This window comes from Anoplophora glabripennis, unplaced genomic scaffold, assembly GCF_000390285.2.
Source record: "Anoplophora glabripennis isolate ALB-LARVAE unplaced genomic scaffold, Agla_2.0 scaffold79, whole genome shotgun sequence".
Lineage (NCBI taxonomy): Eukaryota > Metazoa > Arthropoda > Insecta > Coleoptera > Cerambycidae > Anoplophora > Anoplophora glabripennis.
Genome location: NW_019416623.1, coordinates 435,193 through 461,282, shown reverse-complemented (window position 1 = coordinate 461,282; position 26,090 = coordinate 435,193). Strand labels below are relative to the sequence as shown.

Sequence of the window (26,090 nt, the reverse complement as noted above, 5' to 3'; positions counted from 1 at the left end):
GTTACAACTCAAATTATTTGTTTATTATTCGTTTTACCTTCTATATCAGGTCGCAAATACTGAGGAGTTGTTTGTGGAGGAACAAACTGGTTGTTGATGCTATTTGAATTGGGAATCAGAGTACTGGAGGGATAACTGAACGGTGGCGTGGGCGTTTCATAGTGATATCCACTGGTTGGGGGTGAACTTGGCCTGTAAGGTTTTTTTGTGGGATAAGACGGAGTGAATTGGTTACCTGTGTCAGTAGGTCGGCCTGGGGTAGGAGTTGGACCTGGGTATTGGCAATTACCTGATGGTGATAGTGAACTTCCAGGTGGGCAAGGTCTTTGGGTTGGTAAGGTGGGAGATGACGGACGTTCGCACAAACCCGAACTTGTTTTAAAAGTACCAGGTGTACAAGATTTACCTGGACCTATAGGTGGTCTAGGGGTACCTGATGTGGTTTCGCAAGAACCCGTAGGACTTAGACGCGTACCGAAAGGACATTTTACCGAAGGTGGGAAAGTGCTCTCACATAATCCCGAGGGCGATTTTATAGTACCTGGAGGGCAAGTACCTGAATCTGGTCTTGGTGGAAAGGGTCGATCAGGAGTAAATTCACAAGTACCCGAAGGACCTAAGTTACTACCAGGTGGACAAGAGCGGCCAGGAGTAAATTTAGAAGTAGAGTCATACGTGGGAGTAGTAGTTAATACTGATCCTGGCTCACAGAAACCAGAGGGACCTAACCTTTGCCCTGGAGGACACTGAGGCTTTTGATCAAATGGTTTATTTGGTTTGGGATAGTCATAGCCGGTGAATGTTTCTGTGGTAGTTCTTGGTGTTGTGGGTCTAGGATATTCACAACCAGATCCAAACGCCGAAGGCTTTGAGCCTGGAGGGCACTGTTTAGGACGTAAGGTTGTTTCAGGGATACTAGGAGGTGATGAAATACATCTACCAGAAGGACTTAATGTCTGGCCAGGCCTACAAATAGGTTTCTCGCTAGAGGGTGGCCCAGCTGTTGGACGAGGGGAGTAAATACAAGATCCGGAAGGTGATAGCTCTTGATTTGGTCCGCATTTTGTCGAGGGATAAGGAGTTGGTGTAGGTCCTGGAGGATAAATACAAGTTCCCGATGGAGACAAAGTTTGACCAGGTCCACAAGAAGGTTTTGCACCAGGATAAGGTGTTGGTGTAGATGCAGGAGGGTAAACACAAATTCCTGAAGGCGATAAAATCTGACCAACATTGCAAGATGGTTTTGCACCAGGATAAGGTGTTGGTGTGGGTCCGGGAGGGTATATACAAGTTCCTGAAGGTGACAAAATCTGACCAGCTCCACAAGAAGGTTTTGCACCAGGATAAGGAGTTGATGTTGGTCCAGGAGGATAAATGCAACTTCCAGAAGAAGACAAAGTCTGTCCAGGAGCACAAGAAGGTTTTACACCAGGCAGCGGCTTAACTGTTGAACTGGAGGAATAAACACATGATCCAGAAGGTGATAATATTTGATTTGGTCCACAAGTAACTGAAGGATAGGACGTTGGTGTAGATCCTGAGAGATAAATACAAGTTCCAGAAGGTGACAAAATCTGACCGGCGCCACAAGAAGGTTTTGCACCAGGATAAGAAGTTGGTGTAGACCCAGAAGGATAAATGCAACTTCCAGATGGAGACAAAATCTGACCAGCTGCACAAGAAGGTTTTGCACCAGGATAAGGAGTTGGTGTAGGTCCTGGGGGATAAATACAACTTCCAGATGGAGACAAAACTTGACCAGCTCCGCAAGAAGGTTTTGCACCAGGATAGGGAGTTGTTGTGGGTCCAGGAGAGTATATACAAGTTCCTGATGACGACAAAATCTGACCGGTACCACAAGAAGGTTTGGCTCCAGGATAAGGAGTTGTGGGTCCAGAAGGATAAATACAAGTTCCTGACGGCGACAAAATCTGACCATCTCCACAAGGTTTTGCACCGAGATAAGGAGTTGGTGTAGGTCCTGATGGATAAATACAAGTTCCTGAAGATGACAAAATCTGGCCTGCTCCACAAGAAGGTTTTGAACCAGGATAAAAAGTCGGTGTGGACCCAGAAGGATAAGTGCAACTTCCAGATGGAGACAATATCTGACCAGCACCGCAAGAAGGTTTTACACCAGGATAAGGTGTTGGTGTGGGTCCAGGACGGTATATACAAGTTCCTGAAGGTGACAAAATCCGATCGGCGCCACAAGAAGGTTTTGCCCCAGGATAAGAAGTTGGTGTAGACCCAGAAAGATAAACGCAACTTCCAGATGGAGACAAAATCTGACCAGCTTCACAAGAAGGTTTTGCACCAGGATAAGGAGTTGGTGTAGGTCCTGGGGGATAAATACAACTTCCAGATGGAGACAAAACTTGACCAGCTGCACAAGAAGGTTTTGCACCAGGATAAGGAGTTGGTGTAGGTCCTGGGGAATAAATGCAAATTCCTGAAGGTGATAAAATCTGGCCAGTACCACAAATAGGTTTTGTACTAGGATAAGGAGTTGGTGTAGGTCCTGGGGGATAAATACAACTTCCAGATGGAGACAAAACTTGGCCAGTTGCACAAGAAGGTTTTGCACCAGGATAAGGAGTTGGCGTAGGTCCTGGTGGATAAATACAAATTCCTGAAGTTGATAAAATCTGGCCAGCACCACAAGCAGGTTTTGCACCAGGATAAGGTGGTGGTGTAGAACCAGAAGAGTAAATACATGTTCCTGAAGGTGATAGTATCTGATTTGGCCCACATGTTACCGAAGGGTAACCGGTTGGTGTTGGTCCAGGATGATAAACGCAAGTTCCAGAAGGAGATAAAGTTTGACCAGCAGCACAAGGCTTTACATGAGGTGGTTTAACTGTTGACCCGGAAGGATATGAAGTAGGCGTTAACGTCGAAGAATAAATGCAAACTCCAGAAGGTGATAAAATTTGACCAGAACTGCATTGTATACCAGTAAGACCAGGTTGTGATGTAGGTCGTAAAGGATAAGTACATAATCCAGAAGAGGAAAGTACTTGTCCTGGACCACAGGCTGACGTGGGACTTGTCTTTGAGGGATAGTAGCAAACTCCAGATTCAGACAATTCTTGACCTGAGCTACAAGACGGTTTTGTACCTTGTGGTCTAGTTGTCTGATAAGTGCAAACACCGGAAGAGGACAGAATCTGCCCCGGTCCACATCCTCTACTTGTTGTGGGTCCTAGAGTTGTCTGATCTGAGTATTCTGAAATGGAAGGTGTTGTAGGCCTTGGTTTCGCAGGGTATATGCAAATTCCGGATTCAGATAGTTCTTGTCCGGGTCTACAGGAAGGTCTGGACCCAGGCTTTGGTGTGGAGGAACTAGGAACACAGATTCCTGATGATGACAAGACTTGTCCAGGTCCACACTGTCTAATTATGTTCGGTCTTTCAGTCTTGCGACTTGGATAATCTGATTCAAAAGGTGTTGAAGGCTTTGGATATGTGTATCCTGTTTGAGCAATAGGAATAGGTTGTGTAGGTTGTAAGGGGTAAATACAAGATCCTGAACCAGAAAGTACTTGTCCTGGACCACAAGCTGGCTTCGAACCTGGTCTAGTTATTTGATAAATGCAAACTCCTGAAGAAGATAAAGTTTGTCTAGGACCACATTCTCTAACTGTTGTGGGTCTTAAAGTTGTGTAACCAGGTATTAAAGATGTTGTAGGTCTAGGATATCCTTGAGTAGGTACCGTGGAGGTGAAGACGGGAGTTGGTTGCAACGGATTAGTGCACAATCCAGAAGCAGAAAGTACTTGTCCTGGTCCACAACTTGGTTTAGGGCTTGATTTTGAGGGGTAGAAGCAAACTCCAGATTCGGACAACTCTTGACCAGGTCTACAAGAAGGCTTTGGACTTGGTCGAGGTCCAGTTGTCTCATAAATACAAACACCGGAGGAAGACAAAATTTGTCCTGATCCACACACTCTATCTGTGCTGGGACGAATAGTTGTGTAGCTTGGTCTTAAAGATGTAGGTCGCGAATAATCATATCCTCCAGAAGTTGTGGGTATACCCGGTGAAGTTGGCTGTAAGGAATAAATACATGATCCATTAGAGTAAAGAACTTGTCCTGGCCCGCAAGATGGCCTGGGTCTTTTAGGATAAGGTTTTGTACCTGTCGGTCGAGGTTTAGTTGTCTGATATACACATTCTTCACCTGATGCAGACAAAGCTTGTCCAGGTGCGCAATCTGCAAATGTGTAACTTGTAGTTGTCGTTGGAATGGGCTGCAGCGTAGGTTGTTGGGGATAAATACAGTCTCCGGACAAAGATAGAATTTGTCCTGCACCACACGATGGTTTAGGGGTCGTTCTCGAAGGATAATAGCATACTCCCGATTCGGATAACTTCTGTCCTGGTCTGCAGGATGGTTTCGGTCCAATCTGCGGTTTGGTCGTCTCAGTCGGAGAATAAATGCAGGCTCCTGTTGGAGACAAAACTTGATTAGGTCCACATTGCCTTCCCGGAATAGGTCTTGGAGTTGTTTGACTTGGATAGCCCTGTTCAAAAGGCGTAGAAGGTTTAGTAACCTGATAAGTGCAAACACCTGAAGAGGACAAAATTTGGCCTGGTCCACATTGCTTACTGGGTCGTACAGTTGTGTAACCTGGTACGAAGGGCGTTGTAGGTCTCGGAAAATCATATCCTTTGGAAGTTGCGGGTATAGCTGGTGAAGTTGGTCTTGAGGGATAGTAGCATATTCCCGATTGGGATAATTCTTGACCCGGCTGACATGACGGCCTTGCGCTTGGTTGAGGTCTGTCTGTCTGGATGGAAGAAGAAATACAAACTCCTGATGGTGACAGTACCTGCCCAGGCCCACATTTTAATGTTGGTGTTAAAGTTGATATTTCAAATGGAAAACTAGGTTTAAAAGTAGTTATAGCTTGTGTATAATCATATCTTGGCGTCGAGGTTGGTTGTCCAGGATAGATGCATATTCCTGAATCAGATAACACTTGACCAAGTCTACAAGACGGCTGTTTACTACTTGGCGTTGAAAAGCCTGGTTGCGAAGGTTTGTAACTTGGTTGAGTTGTGGGGTAAGTGCAGACTCCAGCAGAAGATACTATTTGACCTGGACCACAAGATGGTGTAGAAATTGAAGAATAAATACATGAACCTGAAGCAGACAACACTTGTCCTTGAGGGCATTGTCTTGGACCCCCTGGTCTTGACGTAGTCGACGATCCCGATATAAAAGGAGTGGAGGGTTTTGGATACTCATAACCACTAGTAATGCATTCATTAGTAATAGGCGACAATTTCGTACCAAATGGACAAGACTGCGAAGGTTTAGTTACTTCTATTGGTGTTAGTGTTTTGGGATATTCACAGCCTATACCGGAACTAGATGGTACCTGTCCTCGAGGACACGCTGGTGATTGAGTCGTGCTTTCCGGATAAATACATCCATATCCTGAAGGAGCTAAAACTTGACCAGCTAGGCAAGGTTTTGGGGAGCTTTGAGTTGAGGGTTTTGAGTAATCGTATCCTCCAGTAGGCCGAGGTGGTTCGCAAGAACCAGAAGGTGACAATTTTGAACCGAATGGACAAGTTTTTGTTATACCCGATGGATATGTGCATCCAAAACCTGAGGAAGATGGTATTTGTCCGGGAGCACAGGCTGGTGTAGATGTAGGTCGCGGTCCTGTAGGTTCAGATGTACAATAACCAGATGAAGATAGTGTCTGACCAGGTCTGCATTTTTGTTGAAATGTGGGTGTTGTCTGAGAAGGATATACGCACGAGCCTGAAGATAATATTTGTCCTGGTCCACATACAGATGTGATACTAGTCGGAGCTGGTGTAGTTGTATCAGAAGGATAAACACATGCCCCAGAGGGAGATTTTATTTGACCTGGACTACAAGAAGATGAGGGATAAATACAAACACCTGTAGGAGATAGTATTTGTCCAGGTCTACATGAGGGTTGCGGAGTTGACGAAATACCTGGTATAGGCGATATTGTACTTGGCGATGTCAAACATTCGTTTGTCACTGGAGATAATTTGGTGCCAAACGGGCATGATGGTTTAGTTATTGAACTAGGGAATGTTGGTTTTGGGGTCTTGGAATATTCACAACCTATTCCTGAAAGTCTAGGTACCTGACCTGGACCGCAAGCACTAGCTGGCTGCCCTGGTGTAGTTCCTCCTGAATACGTGCATGAACCTGTTGCAGATAAGGTCTGTCCAGGTCCACAATATGGTGTTGCTGGTTTTGGAGTTTTGGGATATTCACAACCTATTCCAGAAGGTCTAGGTACTTGACCTGGACCACATGATGGTTCAGAACCTATAGGTCTTCCTGGAGTAGTTCCAGCTGGAATACACGTACCTGTTGGAGATAATATTTGTCCGGATCCACAATATGCAGTTGCTGGTTTTGGAGTTTTTGGATATTCACAACCTATTCCAGAAGGTCTAGGTACCTGGCCTGGACCACATGACGGTTTAGGACCTGTAGGTCTTCCTGGGGTAGTAGCCCCAGCTGGTACGCAGGAACCTCTTGGTGATAATATTTCCCCTGGTCCACAGAGTGATGTTGTTGGTTTCGGATATTCATATCCTAGCGTAGAAGTGACGGGTCTAGGTGTACTAGAAGGTGATGGATAAATGCACCCATACCCTGAAGGAGAAGGAACTTGTCCAGGTTTGCACGATGGTTTTGGACGGAATGTTGTTGGTTGGGTGTATGTGTAACCCTCCGTTGTAGTTATATATTCACACGAACCGGAAGACGATAGTTGCTGACCAGGGGCACAATAAACTGGAGGTGATTTTGAGGAAGAGTATTTACATTCACCAGATGATGACAAAATTTGACCTGGTGCACATACTGGTCTTGATGTAATCTGTCCTGGTCTAGGCGTAGATTGTGAATGATAAATACAGATTCCGGAAGGAGACAGGATTTGTCCAGGTTTGCAAAACGGTGTTGATGCTTTAGGAGTTTTGGGGTATTCACAACCTATTCCAGACGGCCTAGGTACCTGCCCTGGTCCACATGATGATTCAGGACCCGTAGGTCTTCCTGGGGTAGACCCAGCTGGAATGCAGGAGCCTGTTGATGATAATATCTGTCCAGGTCCACAGTATGGTGTTACTGACGTAGGAGTTTTGGGATATTCACAACCTATTCCAGAAGGCCTTGGTACCTGTCCTGGCCCACATGATAGTTCAGGACCCGTAGGTCTTCCTGGGGTAGATCCAGCTGGAATGCATAAGCCTGTTGAAGATAATATCTGTCCAGGTCCACAGTATGGTGTTACTGGTGTGGGAGTTTTAGGATATTCACAACCTATTCCAGAAGGCCTAGGTACCTGTCCTGGTCCACATGATGGTTCAAGACCTGTAGGTCTTCCTGGGGTAGATCCAGCTGGAATACACGATCCCGTTGAAGATAATACCTGTCCAGGTCCACAATATGGTGTCACTGGTCTAGGAGTTTTGGGATATTCACAACCTATTCCAGAAGGCCTAGGTACTTGTCCTGGTCCACATGATGGTTCTGGACCTGTAGGTCTTCCTGGGGTAGATCCAGCTGGAATGCAAGAGCCTGTTGAAGATAATATCTGTCCAGGTCCACAGTATGGTGTTACTGACGTAGGAGTTTTGGAATATTCACAACCTATTCCAGAAGGCCTTGGTACCTGTCCAGGTCCACATGATGATTCAGGACCTGTAGGTCTTCCTGGAGTAGATCCAGCTGGAATACACGTACCTGTTGGAGATAATATTTGTCCGGATCCGCAATATGGTGTCACTGGTTTAGGAGTTTTGGGATATTCACAACCTATTCCAGAAGGCCTAGGTACCTGTCCTGGTCCACATGATGGTTCAGGACCTGCAGGTCTTCCTGGGGTAGATCCAACTGGAATACACGATCCTGTTGAAGATAATATTTCTCCTGGTCTACAAAGTAGTGTTGTAGGCTTGGGATACTCATATCCTGGCGTAGAAGTGATAGGTTTAGATGTGCTTGAAGGTGATGGGTAAACACATCCATATCCTGAAGGAGAAGGAACCTGTCCAGGTTTGCAAGATGGTTTTGGACGGAATGTCGTTGGTTGGGAGTATGTATAACCCTCCGTTGTTGTTATAAATTCACACAAACCAGAAGGTGATAATTGTTGACCTGGACCGCAAGAGACTGAAGGTGATTTTGACGAATATTTACATTCACCAGATGCCGATAGAATTTGACCTGACGCGCATACTGGTCTCGACGTAATCTGACTAGGTCTAGGTGTAGATTGTGAAGGATAAATACAAGTTCCGGAAGAAGATAGAATTTGGCCAGATGCGCAATACGGTTGACGGGATGATGGAGAACCTGTAGGGGTTGGTGTTGTGGGATAAATACATGCTCCCGAAGGAGTTAAGACTTGGCCAAATGCACACGACGGTTTGCCGGACGTTGGATGTCTTGGAGGAGGTTGTGAACTATAGACACAAGACCCAGAAGGAGACAATACTTGACCAAACCCACACGAGGGTTGTGAAGAGGGAGGAAAAGATGGTGTTGTCGGTTTAGGATACTCATAACCTGGCGTTGAAGAAATATACTGACATATACCAGAAGGAGATAATTTTTGGCCAGGTAAACATGCGCTAGATTTAGACGTTGTAGGATAGATACATCCGTAACCTGTGGAGGATGGCACTTGTCCTTCCGAACACGCTGTAACAGGTGTAAATACTTTTTGAGTTGTTAAAAATGGGTTTGGTTTTGGGGAAGATGGTTGATATGGTCTTAATGTTGTAACAGATGGCTCAAACGGTCTAGATGTAGTACCTTGTGAAAAAGGTGGTCTAGATGAACCAGAAGGATACACACATCCGTAACCTGTTGGAGATGGTACTTGTCCCTGAGAACATTCTCCTGAGGCAGTAAATTCTTTTTGAGTGGTTAGGAATGGGCTAGGTCTTGGGGAGGATGTTTGATATGGTCGTAAAGTAGTAATTGGCGGTTGAGATGGTCTAGGTGTACTAGAAGGGTAAATGCATCCATAGCCTGACGGAGACGGTACTTGCCCTAATGAACAAACTATGGAGGACGTCTCTTTTTGCGTAGTTAAAAATGGATGAGATTTTGGGGAGGATGGTTGATACGGCCTTTGTGTAGTTATTGATGGATGAAACGGTTTAGGTGTAGTAGATTGTGGATAGTATGGTCTTTGAGTGGTTTCTATTGGTATTTGTGGAGTGACAGATGGTTGGAATGGTCTAGCAGGTGTTATTGATGGTTTAAATGGACTGAGTGGTGTAACTCGTGGTTTTTGTGTGACAGATGGTTTCTCAGTTGTTACTGATGGTTGATATGGTTTTTGGGTGACTGAAGGTACATACTGCGTTGGGGTCACAGGTGGGAGATATTCTCTGCTGGCTGTTGGTTCGAATGGTCGTGGCGGAGGTTTAGAGGTCGGCAGTCTCAGTGTCTCGCAACTTCCAGAAAGGGTTAGATAAGTGCCTGGTGGACATTGGGGTCTTGCAGTTGTAATGGTAAGCGTTTCGCATAAACCTGTAGGGGATCTAAAGGTTCCAGGGGGGCACGGTGATGGTGAATAATCGTAACCAGGAGTCGTAGACAACGTAATTGGTACAGGTTGTTCACATATACCTGAAGGTCCCTGAATTGTACCCGGGGGACAGACTGGTCTTGGGGTCGGGGTTATAGGAGCCTCGCATAGTCCTGAGGATGTTAAAATTGTTCCGGGTGGACATGGCGGTGAAGTTGATACCGGCCTGGGAGTTTCACACGTTCCAGAAACTGTTAAAAATGTTCCGGCTGGACATGGTCTGGGACTTGGTGGAGGGCTACTAGGCGTTATGCAGCTACCATCAGGTAACGCTCCATATGGGCAAACTCTGGGAGGTGGTGGGGGAGTAAGTCTTTCGCAACTACCATCAGGTCTCTGTATAGTACCAAGTGGACAACTCTGGCCTGGGGCTTCGCATAATCCAGAAGGTCGTAGGAATGTTCCTGGAGGACATGGTCTAGGGCTTGGTGGAGGGCTTGGCGGAGGGCTTAGTCTTGCACAATTACCATCAGGTGTTAATATTGTACCAAATGGGCATGATACAGGAGTTGTAGATGTTATTGGCGTTTCGCAAATACCACTAGGGGTCCTGACTGTGCCAAACGGACATTGCGGAATTGGAACGCTAGGAGTTTCACATGTTCCGGAAGGTGTTAAAATGGTTCCAAGTGGACAAGCAGGTCCTACAGTTGGTATGGGACGCGGAGAAGTTGGAACAGAAGGTTGATAGGTTATTATGCTCGGATGTGTTGGAACTACCAATTCGGGCGTGGTTGATGGTGGAGTTGGACCTGAAAAGATCAAAACTTAATACACTTCTCTTTCAAAGTACATCAACTCTTGCAAATTGTCTTATTATTGTACTAAAAAACTTACCGATTGGTGGGAGGTAAGCTGGTCCTTTAATTGTCGAAGCAAATCTTATGTCGTTTGATATTTGAACACCGCTGTAATCTATAGTGCTTGGAAATACAGAAGCAGCACTTGGAGTAACGTCTCTAGTTGCCTTATTTGTACTCGCACTTGGCTGAGATCCGCTTTCGCCATTGTGGGAAACCTGGGGTTTAACAGCACTAGAATCGTCGATGATCACCTGCATACGCAACAAAAGCAAATTATTTGTGTTGACAAGTCTATTTACTTGCTGACTCACCTGAATTTGGCCGGGTGACGATCCAGCCCCACCAGAGAATTTGAAACTAGAGCCGGTAACAGAACTTTTTCCTGCTGTGATGTCAGCTAGGCCGTTGATATTAGCAGCCAGACTAGATTTTTCAGAAATGTTAGGTAGGGCAACGTGGCCAGGGGCGTTCGTTAGGCGGCAGCATTCTTCTATGTCTGCATTGCAGTACTGAATCTGAAAACAAAAGATTGTTATTAATTTAATTTATTAAAAGATATTGATATCGCTAAAATTTGGCACTTTGTATAGAATCGTAAATTACATAATATATATCAAATTATTTTTATATAAACAAATACTATACAGGAGCGAAAAAAAATTGGGAAACAGGATTATTGATTCATATGTGGTAATTCAAAATTCACAAGGAATTGTTAATCCGATACTTGGATAAATTTTCCGACAACAAGGAGTTTTGGGTAATGGTGGGAATTGGTCATTTCCAACATATGGTTTTTCCTTTGTTATTAATGCTTCATTCAATTCAGTTCATAGTTATTTATGGTAATAGTGTGTTACGGTAGGAATATATGTCACGCTGGGAAATGTTTAGCCCAAGTGACTTATATGACTTATATGACGTAACACACGAGTGCCATACAAAATTTTATCCAACACTTTAATAGAATTTCGTTTTAATAATAAATAAAAGTAACTTAAAATTTCAAGTTGTCAATGTCAGAAAAAGTAATTGAACGAAATGAATGTATTTTTAAATATTACAAAGAATGCAAGTGTCAACCTAAATTGTGTCTGTAACCAAGGGTTGTCAGTAAACAAACAATATTTTTTGAGTTGAAATTACGTTGAAATCCTACAACCAAGACTGAAAAAATGAAAAATGTGGACATTCTATCTGAAATTTTAGAAAAAGCTAATGGGACTACTGCAGGCATCATTCCGGAGAAATCAAAATCTATACAGGGTGTTCATTAATTATGTACAATAAATTCAACAGACGATTATTTGAGTGATTTTAAGACAAAAAGTTCATATAAACATTGGTCCGCAGATGCTTCGTTTTGAACATACAGGGTGTTAAACTTTTGTAAAAAAATTGCTATTTTGTAAATATATTAAATACTCTTTACCCAATTTTGTTGTAATTTGGCAATGTTATTTGTAGTGTTAAGGGGCTAATTTAACCCTAACTTGATTAGATTTATTAAGCCCAGTGGCGTCCGGAGCGGTACCTTAACGAAAATTTTTGACAAAAAAATTTACGCCACTGACTTTTTTGTAATTTTTATATATTTTTTTAATTAATCAACTAAAAATACAACCTTTTGCCTCTTGAATGTTTTTCGTATCGTGATTAATTTTTATAGAAAGAAAAATCCACTTAATTGCATATCCCTGGACCGCACAAGAAACATGGGGAAAAGTTTATTTTGGAAATTATAATTTTTTTATAATTTTTTATTAATAACATGTAACATCTAAATAACAAAGTACAAATAACACTGCCAAATTACAACAAAATTGAGGAAATGGTATTTAAGATATTTACGAAATAGCAATTTTTTTACAAAAGTTTAACACCCTGTATCTTGAAAACGAAGTATCTGCAGACCAATGTTTATATGAACATTTCGTCTTAAAATCACTCAAATAGTCGTCTGTTGAATTTATTGTACATACTTAATTAACACCCTGTATACAACAAAGAACTGAAGGAATTTCAAGGTTGGAAAATCAAAGAAGGGGTGAAAGGCGTAAATGAAGATGTCTTGCTGGCTAATTTTTTCAATTTAAGTGAGAAATTAAGCTCCATCCACATTGTGGACTTAATATTTCATGTTGAAGTCAACTTTGAGAGTTTACAAGAACATTGAAATTTCTAAATTCGAAAGACTAGTGGCACTTCTAGTCTAAGCACAAACATGTTCAACCAAAAAAATCTGAGGTCTTAGAAAGAGAACAATTTTTGCGTGAAGCTCTAGACGAAGATCATCTTTAAGAATAAGGTAGGTTCTACTGAATAGTTTAACTGAGTTAATATTTATTAAATTTGTTGTTTTTATGTGGCGTTGATATTAGGAGTTTTTGGCGCTTGCCGTTGAATTGGCCCATCTAACAATAAGCGTAGACCGTGTTAAATGGATCATTTTGTGTTAATCCAATTGAATTAGAAAATATTCTAAGGTAAGGCCTCAAAATGTGCAGCATAAAAGGTTCTTTTGCAATTTTCAAACGGGGGAAAATGAACACGTCATTGTGTTGGTATTAATAAACTATCAAAAATCCCTAATGTTGTTGCACGATTTTTGGGCTTGACAGATTCTAATTTATATACAGGGCATGGCTTGCGTCGCGCATCTGCAACTCTCTTGGCCAATGCTGGAGGGGATATTACAACACTCAAACGCACGGTGGATGGAAGTCATCTACCGTGGCGGAAGGCTATATAGAGGAGTCAATTTCCAGCAAAATTGATATTGCTAAAAAGATACAAGGGATGCCGACTCCTGAAGCAAGCACAAGCAAAGGAGCAACCTGTTCTATAAATTTACCACAATCAAAAAATGATTCCAATAATCCTTTGGCTTCAAATTACGGCTTTACCATAAATGTTAATGTTACTATTAATAAGTAGGTAGATTGTATGTTTGTAGCATTTTAGGTTATTTGTTGACTTATTACTGTTTCAAATTGCTTTTCTAATAAAAACTAGAAAAATAAATTTGTGTTTTTATTATTTCTATAAGTCACTGGCGGGTTATAAGTCATAACGTGACTTAAAGTGACTTATGACTTATAACTCACTAGTGACTTATAGGTCACATTATTCCTTTAAAACCAAAGAATCAATAGGTAGAAGAGCTTACAAAAAATACCACCTGGAAACAAAAAATATAGATAGGAAAAAAATCTAAGAAAGATAGTGTATTTTTCCTGTGGCGCGTGAACGACAAAGTTAACCTAAAAATTCATAAAAGTCAAAAAAACGGTTTTTCGCTAATAAAAAAAAACTTGAACTCCAACCGAAAAAAGTTAAATGAGAAAGTTGTAGCTATTAAAAAAACCTATCGATTCGTATTTTTAAATATATCGATTGCTTTTCGAGATATATCGAAATAACCGTTAAAAGTCGACTTTTTTGTTTTTGGGGTATCTCTTGCAAATTAAGACTTTGAAACTTGTTACTTGTTGTAAATGTAGCCCTCGGCAAGCAAAAAAGTAGCTTTTTTTAAATTAAAAAATTTTTGAGAACGATTTTTCGAAAAAAAGGTCATCTCGAAAATCGGCTATTTTTGCTCGACGAATAGTCGTAGAGAAACGAATCAAGGCTCATTTTCCTTAAGAGTTGTACCATCATGGTAAAAAAGAGTGATAACGATTTTATTCATTTCAAGTGCCCAAAAATGACTTTGAAAAAAGAAAACATTTTTTGGTTGCGTTTTTCTTGAATATTCGATTTTCATTTCTCGATAATGTCTGTTACAGGAATCGATTGCTGGAATTTTTAGGCGATTTAAAAAAAAATGTTGCTCTACGACCTTCTGGAGGTGAGATAATTTTGTTTTTTTTTTCAAAAAATTCCACAGGCTGCTATTTAAGTGCTACAACGTCCATTCTTACAGAGATTGAAGTTGAAGACTTATATGTTCAATAAAAAAATACTCGACGAGATAAATCAAAATATGACGTTTACGACAGCCTCAGAAGCATAAGTCAGCGGTTGCAAAAATAAAATACTTATGTGGCTGTAAAAAAAAATTTTGAAATATACAAGTATTTGTTTACATTGTGATGCATCCCAATGTGAAAATTTTTAAACTTCAAACATCCAATTAGACGATGATTCTTTTGACACGTGTGAATCACTCATTGATGCAACGAATTATGTGGAAAATGAAATTGATTGCGTGGAAAATATAGGAAACGAAACCATGGAAGAAGAAAATTTTAAAAAGGTACTTTTTTGCTTGCCAATGGCTACATTTAGAGATACAGCAAAAACAAAAAAAGTCGATTTTTGACGGTTTTTTCAATATATCTCGAAATGTAATATAGCAATCGATATATTTAAAACTACGAATCGATAGGTTTTTTTTAATAGCTACAACTTTCTCATTTAACTTTTTTCGATAGTAGTTCAAGTTTTTTTTATTAGCGAAAACCCGTTTTTTCACTTTTATGAATTTTTTAGGTTAACTTCGCAGTTTATGCGCCACAGGAAAAATACACTGTCTTTCTTACAATTTCTTTTCCTATATGACCATATTTTTTGTTTCCAGGTGGTATTTTTTGTAAATTTAACATAAGGCGGTGACATATTGATTAGACTAATAGTATATATACAAGTGTTGGATACGATATTTTTATTGTAATAAAAGCTCTACTGCGGAGCAAAATCCTGAATTCACTATGGCCCAAAAATAGTAGAGATTAAATTTGTTTCAAATAAATCAAGCTATCTAAAACAGATTATGCATTATGCAAGAAATTACTTGTAAAGGTGATGGTCACTTCTACCCCTTGGGAACCGAAAGGGAAGATCGATAATAACAAAAGTGTATAATAAACTGAAGTTTTACTAGTTTTGTAAACAAGTCCTCTATTTCTACAATGTCGAGGTCATTTAAAAGTATATTTCGCTGTTTTTCCTTTCATTTTGTTCTCTAGTCTAGTCGTCTAGGAGAGAAAGTTGTTATATAATTTACATAAAAGACTATTTAACTTTAAAATAGGATGGATGTGTGAAAAAATTTAGTGTATGGTGTAGTTTTAAGTGAACATTTTCATTTAACTGCTGCTGTTTTCTGTTTTTTTATCATTTGACCTCTAAACTTGCATGTCTTTTCTTTCTTTTTGATAACCAAAACTTCTTTATTATATGTATGTGTTGAAGAGTTAATATGTAGCGTCGTTGCAATATTTTTACGCTAAACTGGTGCCAGATGTTGCTTAAGAAGGCAACGATGTAACAAATTACATTAACAGCTACAATACTGTCAAATTATAATAACCTCCATACCTTCTGTCTGGTATTTATGTAGACTTGCGTCATCGAATTTGGTATGGATGCGTTTATTTATTTTAAACATAGTACGCTCGCCTTGAGGTGTATATAATTGTAAAAACAAATACGCATTACATAACAGCTTAATATAGTAATTAACAAAATATTAAATGTACAACTGAGTTTTAAGATAACGCGCGTTTTAATTATATCAGCTTCTCGGAGAGCAAAAAATCCTAAAGAAAGTAGCACGTATTTCGTGACTATCCAGAGAAAGTCTCTGATTCTTCATACATAACAAATAAAGGTCAACATGTTACTCGAGTTCACGGTAAATAAATATAGGGACTTGCACGACGTTTTGACAATACACGTTATTGTAATTGTACCAACTGAATATAAAAACCTGAAAAAGAAAAGAAAGAAATTGCTCAGAAACTATTTGTATATACAATGGAACGAATGATAATAATTTCATTTATTTAGTTAATAAACATAGGCAGATAATATTTATTTATTGTATAAATGTTTTAAGTAGCATTTTATCCTCTCAAGCATGTTTAAACGCGAGAACGTAGTTCGTGAGTTTAATATTCTTAAGTGGATAAAAGGCAATTGAAACACGAATGCAATACAACGTTTTGTCCATAATCACATCACAATCATATTTGTGTAGTCAGAATTATTGGAATTTAATAAAAAAAATATTCGCACAAATTGATAATTCTTACTAGTACTCAATGAAACATGGTAGGTTTTGTTATACCTACTGGTTGCTATGGTACGTGGTTTGTTATCAATTATTTAATAAAATATAATTTTGGTAAAAGTGCAAGAAAGTAATTGTGTTCCTGTGGCTGTTTTTGAAGAAGCTCAAGAAGCAATTTTCCATTTATTGCCAGCGAAATGTATGGAGGAAATGAATAGAGCGAAAACGGAGAGTAATACACTAAATGAAGAAGTTATGCTATCGTATTTTTTAAATTTGAATAAAATATATGCAATTTCATCTATGTGGTCGATGTATTCGATGTTGAAGGCTACTATAAAGGTCTACAAAAATATTGATATTGGAAAATATAACAAGCTTACTGCCTTATTTCAAGAGTGAATCGAGAGGATACAAAGCAAATAAGCTGCAGAATTGGAATGATTAAGGTAATATCTCTTACATGTTAGGTATATAGTGAACTTTGAATTATTTTAGGTTGCATTGCACTAATAATGGGGGTTTCTGGTGACTTTCGATGCTGCGAATTGGCAAATTTGAAAATTATTTATTTTTATTAATTAAGACGGACATTTCAAGAAAATTTACAGTTATAGAAGAAGGATTTTACGCTGTTGAAATATGCAGAAAAAATATTTCTATGCGACAATTCGCTTAACACAAGACATATTCTTTTTAAGATACATCAACCAAAAGTGTACTTCTCAGCCTGTTGGAATCAACACATTGGCGAAGGTACCCTCAATAGTTGATTCATGCCCGAATATCGCAAATCCAGAAGTATTTACTGGCCATTGTATGAGGCGCACTTCAACAACTTTATTGGCCAATGCTCTGTAGCAGAAAGTTATGTTGAGGACTACTACTCGTATATCTAACAAACTTGATATTGCAAGAGAAATCGAAGGAAAATATAGCTGATCTTTACAAGAAGAGGCATCCGTAACTTGTGCAAATTCTTCACAAACTTCGGCAGTTGTTATGCGTTCCGAAAATTATTGCAACAGTGCTACAATGGTTGTTATTAACGGAAAGGAACTTAAATGTGATAAAACAAAAAAAAAACGAAATGTCTATTTTTATAAATGTAAATGTTAATGTTAATAAGTAAATAAATTAAATTTGATTTATTATAGGTTTATTATTTTTTCATTATTCTACTAGTGAAATAAAGTTACTTTGTTCCACTAGTAGAAAAAGTATCACTTTAGACGGTTCATATGTGTGGATAAAAGTCCGATTATAAGGTGATTGTGGATAAAAATGTTTTATAAAATGCGTTCCAAAGTAAACAGGACTTTTCAAAAATAGGTATTTCTAGTGAGGTCATCTATTGGCAAAAGGTACCATCAAAATTTCATTTAATGGCATTTGGAAGTGGAGTTATTGCGTCTGAAGTGAGTATCTTTGTGTCATCGGTACAAAAATGAGAATAGAAAAAAAAATCTAAGCTTTTTAAAACTTTTACAAAAACGTTTCAATTGATGAACCACGTTTATCGTGATGATTGTTTTCCCATGGCAATGTTCATGACCGGCAAACGCAGTTTAAAAACGGTCGCAAGGTCATAAATCATGAGCAACTTGTTGGCCAACCGAAATCCGTGATCATCGCAGATTCCATCAAAACTGCGTAAATTTATCAAAGATCAGCCAAAATCTTCATTGAAATTCATCTCAAAAACATCAATTTATCGTATTTTGGCCGAATATTAGGGCTACCGAAAAGTGTGTGCACGATGTGTTCCGCACAAATTGACTGACGACCAAAAATTGCTCAGAATTCAACATTGGAAAGATGGCATCAATGGGGTCAAAACAGACAAAAACTTCCTTTACAGTATTGTGACTGGTGATGAATCGTGGTGTTTTCAATATGATCCAGAAACCAAACGCCAAAGCGCCGAATGGAAGGTGCCAGATGAGCCAAAACCCCAAAAAAACCGTTTGGGAAAGTCAAAAGTGAAGACAATGTTGATTTGCTTTTACGCTTCCAAGAGCATTGTCCACAAAGAGTTCGTCCCTCTGAGCCACCAACCGACGCCTTTTAAAAAACGAAAATAAAAAGTTCACGTAGAAAAAGTTAATTTAATTTAATATTATAAGTATTACATTGAAATTTATGTTTACAGATTTTTCAGTGCAGTGGGCATTTATATATATATAAAAAATAATATGAATAAAAGTCAAATTTAAAACAGTACGCATTTCTTTTATAGAAATCTTGTTGAGAACCGCTGACTTTACTACAGAATTTGCGCGTTACATACATCAGCTACGCAGTCAGTATTGCCGATGTTACACAGAACTCATAATAAACTGTACATATGAAATATAAAGAAAAAAGTTAAAGTTCACTACGCTCTACGTGGACAGCAGTTCTCAATCTGTGCACGTAAATGAATTTTTAACAAATTAATATCTCCGTAAATAATAAGTTACTTTCGCTGGACTTTTTTACGTAGTTATATTTCCGTAGTTAAAATATATTTTCACATTTAAGATCCATTCGAGCTAGTCCGGTCAAATTAGTCATAAAAATAGTGGTCAAATATTCCGACAGAGCTAAATTTTGGTGGAGACCTTGGGTACACTATTAGAAATAAAGTGTCAAAAGTCCCCACCGATCCCATGTGTGATAAAAAAGTTATTCGGGGTCAAAGGTCAAAATTTGGGGTGTTTTGGATTTTTCGAAAACGGTAAGTTTTATCAAAAAAGTAGCTCAGACAAAAATAGATCTGAAAATTTTCTACAAAAATAGTCCTTATACTTTTTTTTCTAAGAACCACCATTCCTGAGATATCGCGATTTTAAAAGTTTGAGAAGTCACGTTCTACATGATGTGCACATATATGCCACGTATATACATAGTCAGGCACTTAATGCAAGTAAGTATAAATGCCTATTTGTGTCTCTTGTATGTATAAACTATACTATTCTGAGAATATACAATCAAAAGAAACTCAGTCCCTTAGTCAAAATGACGCAGATGTCCTTATAATTGAAACAGCAATAGAACAATTTAATGCAACAAATACAACTATTGTAGTTTGTGAAGATGTTGACTTATTAAATACTACTCACTGCAAGGACTCCAATTGATAAAATTATATACTTTTTAAAACCTGGAAAGGCTCAACAGCGAACAGAAATATATTCTTCAAAATGTTTATCTGCTTATCCAAAACGCCAAAACCATATCTTATTTTTACATGCGATAACCGGCTGCGATACTACATCAGCAATATTGAGAAGGGGTAAAACATCAGTACTAAAATTATTTGGAAAAAAAGATTTGATTGATTGCAGAAATTGATTCTTCACCTGAAACAATAATGACAAAAGGAATTCGCTTTCATAAAAAAATTGATTGTATAGATAAATATAGATATTTAACTTCTGTAAAAAAATACACGAAACAAGAGACAAGTACAACTATCTTGTCTTCCTCCAACATCGGCTTCTGCTAATCAACACTTGTATCGAGTATACTATCAAGTTCAGACATGGCTAGGCAATCAACTGAACCCAGAAGACTGGGGTTGGAAATTAACAGATAATACTTTGGAACCGATTCAAACTTTACTTCCACTTGCTCTGGAAAAACCCCTAAACACTATTTTTTGCAATTGCAAAAATGGTTGTAGTGCTAAATGTGGGTGTAGAAGAGTAGGGTTAGTGTGTTCTCCAGCGTGTACTAATTGCCAAAGCCAATCTTGCTCAAATGTCCAATTGAATACAACAGACAAAGATTCGTGTGATTTCGATGAAGAGACAGCTGATTCATCTTCATTTGAACAATTTATGAACATCCAGTAAGAAGAAGAGGAAGAAGAAGAAATCGAAGAAGACATGAAGTATGAATCAGATTAAAATATCAAAAGAAATCAGAACTACAATTAAAGTCAATAACCAATATCAATAATCATCATACATTTAAAAGAGTATTGTCCCTGAAAATTCCGTCATAACAGTTCGTGGAGTAGGCCTACCGGGGAAACCACGTTAAAAAAAACGCGTCAAAATACACTACCTCACAGGTATGTGTGCATATCATGTAGAACTTGACTCCTTCAACTATTGGAATCGCGATATCTCAGGAATTGTGATTCTTAAAAAAATATGTAAGGACCATTTTTGTAGATAATTTTAAGATCTATAATTTTTGTCAGGGCTACTTTTTTGATAAAACTTACCGTTTTCGAAAAAAATCCAAAATACCTCAAATTTTGACTTTTGACCCTGAATAACTTTTTTAGCATAAATAGGATCGATGGGGACTTTTGACACTTTATTTCTAATGGTGTACCCGAGGTCTCCACCAAAATTTAGCTCTGTCGGAATTTTCGTTATTTGAAATGTCTATTTTAACCGGGCTAAGCATGCCATTTTGAGTTTGTCAAATTTCTAATTTCTGTCGCGTATGTAAGCAGTGCAACCCACAATCGCTAAACGACAATCGGATCGCGGATTCGCACACAGCAATGAATGGTGTGGTTACATAAATCAATGCTAAAGGTCAAAAATCTACAGCCGGCGACCATTAATGTTAGGCACTTTCTATATCTCTACTAATATGGGTATTCGCTTCAAATCGGGCGTTAAATAACGAATCCATTATTTAAAAATGTTACGGGTTTTACATTTTAGCTGTGTTTCAGCTGATTTCTAGTTTGTGGATACGTGCGTTGATAAATGAATCTAATATAAAATCGACATATCAAAAGCCATTAAAAAACATTAGTATACCTGTTTAAAATGACGAATTTTATTATATAATTATTTGTTAACACCGTGCATATGGTAATATAGTTCTAACATGCGTGTGTGTCTAAGATGTAGTGTCGTACTTTAAACCCCGTTAAACATTAGAGACAAGAAAAAATTATTTATTAAATTCAGAACTGGTTGCTACATCGCAGTTTAAATTTGTTTTGTGAGCCATATTGAATTACTTGGAATGAGATAAGGAGGATAAGGACTGCTCAACTTTATTGCCCTCCAAAGGTCCACAAGCCGAACCAATAGTGTATAAGATTGCATCATTTCCTCCAATTGTCCGATACGTGTTACTTAAAATTAAAAATATAGTGGAAAAGATGGAACACCATCTTAAATGATGTCCTAGTGACGTCATGTTCACAGAGGTGCTAATTAAAGAAACTTGAAGAAGCTTCATGGAAGACTCAGCACAGCAGATAAGGATGATAATAATTTAGTAGAATTAGCACAAGTCTGCACCAGATGGATCTTCATCTCCTTTGGAGATAATTTTTATGAACAAACTAAACAGCTTCCAATGGAGATGAAAGAAAACGTTATTCTTCCGCTACTAGATGCTGCTATAAACAGAAAACCGAGTGACCATCAGATTTTTTTAGGGATATGACAGTGACACTAATTTAATGAGTTGGAAACTATTATTAACACTTTATAAAAAGCATCTTTCAGAAATGATTCTAGTACATATAATTGCCAGTAAATCGTAAATTAAAGACAAAATTTGAGGTGTAAACCAAGAAGATAAGTATTTCAGTGTTAAATACATCAAATGATCCAAATAATTCTAAAGGTGGTTAAAGACATACACCACAACCTCCATGCGGCAAAATATATACTAGACAAACAGGGAGACACGTTAGCACGATGCTAAAGGAACACAAATGTCATCTGAGAAATAATAACTGATAAAAATCAGTCGTTACAAAGCATAGGCAGATTCAGCACTTACAACAGACCTAAGCGATGCCAAAATTCTATTGTGAGAGAGATTTTGCTAAAGCTCCACAGACAAGCAATACAAATCCAAAAAAAATCGAAATTAGTTCAGCACAGATGAGGGCCTGTACTACTGAATATAAAAAATGTAAATACCGGCCAGAGGACTTAATCTCCATTTTCAATCTAAACCAACCGTCCAGAAATTGTTCAACTATTGACAACTGCTACACCAAGCAATAATGACCCTATTTTTTTGTATTCATTACCGTTTCGTATCTATCTGCATTTTTTTACAATTTATTTCACTAATGAAATCAACTAAACTATTTTTGAAAAGAATGGCGATTGAGAAAAAATTATTCTTCAACTAAAATTAATTCCGTTTTTTTTGTTTCTATTGCCAGAGTGTTTACATATTGGATATAGAGGGTGTCCTACGGTGACGAGACATTAGACATATTGCAGACACTACTTCGATTTTAATTTTGAAAATTCGGGCAATAGTGATTTCGGACATGCCCTTCTCAACTAAAATAATGGCGGCCATCTAACGCTTCCGATTATACCGGAAGTTGACGTCATTTTCGTTATTTTAAATAGGACGCCCTATATATTATTGTATTTTCGGATTCTACATGAAATTTGAGGGTCACTTTATTAAATATTCCCTATACCGAAGAGTTATAGATTTTGAGATAGGTATTAATTTTTAAAGAAAAAATTTCCAGGATGTCAAGTGAATTTTTAGTACCTGTAAAGGGCATATAGTATAACAACAAATTAAAAGATTTAATACTAGGTGTTTAATTGTTGTTGTTGCATTTTGATAACTTCAAACAGCTATAACTTTGTTAACTTAAATGGAAGAACCTATATTTTTTACTCTGTTGTATGCAGATTGAAATTTCCTTTAAGGCCATATAATCATTGTTAGGGTTGCCGTTACTACTTCTAGAGATATTTGCAATTTTCTATATTTTGGACAGTTTTTCTCGTGTCAGACCTGTTGTCAAATTGGCTATGACCAAAAACACTCAAAAATAATTGAAATAACATGAAATATGTCTAATGTCTCGTCACCGTGGGATACCCTGTAGAACGAAAACAAAATGAAATACCTTGAACATTGAAGCAGCTGCCAATTGCTAAAGTCATCAAACATTTATCGCCCTGTACACACGAATAATTTAACGAAATTCATATTTACACATTGACAACCTAAAATTGCTATCGAAATGTCTCTTTCTCAATAAGATCCACGCCAACAACAATTTAGTGGCTACAATGGTAATGTCGTGCAAATGAATTGAGTAAATAAACTTTAGAAAGGTACGGATCCTAGAGAAGACGTTCTTGACATTTGTGTATACTATTTTTAATATCTGACGGTACCGATACCTGTAATTATTATTTTTAATTTTGTGTAACAGGTATGCGAAGTACCCAACACTTTGTTCACATATGTGATAAGTTTAATTATGAACTGCACTAATTTAGGCATGAGTGTTTAAAACAAAATAGGAATGGTAATTATTTCTGAATAGGAACAGCCGTAAGCATTGCTATCGCTATAGATAAAGCTATAAATAATTTATTTTTCACATTGGTGTGTCAAATAAAAGTACGATAATTTAGATGTTACTCCGAATACAAAAAAAGTTAAAATAAAAAAGGAAAGTGTTAAAAAACTATATTCTAAAATTACTTCAAATGTACAGGGCGATGTATAATAGCGTGACGGTCAAACAGTTTTTTAATGGAACTACCCATATGTTTCTTATTTCAACTTGTCGCAAAGTTAGTGGCATGTGGTGGTATAAATAATTGTACACTTGATTGCGGTTTGCACCATACTTTATAGTGAACTTTAGGTAAGAACTGAACATGAAAGATGTACCATAAATTTAATAAGTATTATATTTATATTTCGAGTTTTAAATAGTTTTAATTTCGACTTAAATAATTCTTACAATTCTCGAAACGTATTATAGGGAAATTGAAGATACAGGACCAGAGCAGGTAAAATATTACAAATCTAGATTATTGCCATACATTCAGTAACAATAATAATTAATGTAAAAGGTAATTTTTAACCCTTGTCCCTTATTTAAATTAATTAAATTACCCCTATGTACGTGAAACGAAAAATGTTTAAAATTGCTAGTGAAAAGTCAACCTTTTCGCGGTTTCGTACCTGGAAAGTGTTTGTTTATGAACGTTTATGTTAATAAATCGGTATAATATGCTCACATAGTGTCATTTTTGTAATTCTATTTATACTTTCAATGCCAAACGTTTTTGTTTGATGAAACTTTACGTTAGAAACGACAATGAAGGTATATACTAAGTACCAAATAAATTATATTTTATTGCCTAAATACGGTTTACATTCTGCCTTTTTATTTGTATTAATGAAATGGTACAATCTATCTTTTCTGCTGTATACAGGTCCACTTTAAGATCAATTCTTCTAGATCTCTGAAAATACCAGTAATGCAAAATTTTGTTGCAAATAAAAGTTGCAATCAAGTACATTTTTTCATATTTTAAAATTATTTATTTATACAAGGTAAAAATTTCGGTTTTTCATATACTTAAATGTCATGTATGATACATTATTTGAACAGTAATTTTACGTTGATATCAAAAATCGTAAAATATTAAAATTTAAGATTGGATTATAACATAACTAAAAAACCGGAAGTTATAGAAAAATATCGTTCTATGCAAAAAAAACGAAAAATAGAATAAAAAACACTAATAATGGGAAAAGCTTTGCAGTTTTAGTCCATCAGTTTTTTTCAAAAATCTATTATCTATCGGGAAATAATAAAAATTTCATAATTGTTGCTCAGGCATACTGGCAGCAATACTTTTGTGGACATCCTGCTGAGACAGCTGAAAGTAGTTGGTAATATCATTAATACAAAAAATGTTTGAAGTAAAGTTGCACCAAGTCACTTTTTTCGCATTTTACAATTTCGATTTTCAGAATTAAATTACGCTCGGAACAAATGTGACACCCTGTATAATTAAAAATAATTTTAGAATGTGAAGAAATTGATTTGGTACCATTTATGTATGTATTATTGATATTATCAGCTTTGGAAAAAATATCTCAACGGACCAATGGTCTTAGCCCTTAAAAATAAATATTGAACCAGCATTACTCCACTGTACAGTTAATTAGTTTTATCTTCTAAAAATTAGCCAACAGACTATACAGAGGTGTAAGCATGATTTAAATCCCATTGATGAATAACAACAATCAGTTAAAAGTACAAACAAATTTACGAGGGGTGGGTGGTCGTAGATTGAAAAAAACCCCAACGAAAAAAGTCCAACGGCGTTAAATCGCATGATCTGGGCGGCCAATTCTGATCATCAAAACGGGAAATTACACGACCAGGAAATGACTCATGTAGTAATTGAATTGTTTCTGGAGCTGTATGACATATGACATCGTCTTGTTGAAACCACGTGTCACCTACATCCATATCTTGTAATTTAGACACCAAAAACTGGATTATCATGTCGCGATAGCGAGCACCATTAACTGTTATTGCCTGACCAGCCGCATTTTCGAAAAAGAATGGCGCGATGATGCCTGCAGCCCAAAATCCGCACCCAACAGTGAGACGTTGTGGATGCATTTGTTTCTCGATAATCGCTCTTGGATTTTCTGAACCCCAAATGCGACAATTTTGTCAATTAACGTACCCACCAAGATGAAATTGAGCCTCATCGTTGAAGATGATTTTGTTCGAAAAATCTGCATGCACTTGTACCATAATCCATTGTTCCATTGTTTTTTTCGTGTAAATACAAATTTGTTCCAAATATGTTTCCTTTTATAAAAACCTTCTATTTTTCCCTTGAATTAAGTGCGCGCAGTTAGAATAACGTTTTCAACTTTTTT

At 37.8% G+C, this 26,090-nt stretch overlaps 1 protein-coding gene across 1 annotated transcript in view; it reads right to left on the bottom strand.

The window, feature by feature from the left end:
• LOC108917167 (mucin-2-like) overlaps positions 1-26,090 on the bottom strand; it is an 83,297-nt gene that overhangs the window by 12,394 nt on the left and 44,813 nt on the right. Inside the window, exons 4-6 of the mRNA XM_018723647.2 lie at positions 10,726-10,929; positions 10,449-10,665; positions 38-10,363 (exon numbers count right to left, since the gene is read on the bottom strand). Coding sequence (XP_018579163.1) covers positions 38-10,363; positions 10,449-10,665; positions 10,726-10,929 — 10,747 coding nt within the window. The remainder of the gene's footprint in view (positions 1-37; positions 10,364-10,448; positions 10,666-10,725; positions 10,930-26,090) is intronic.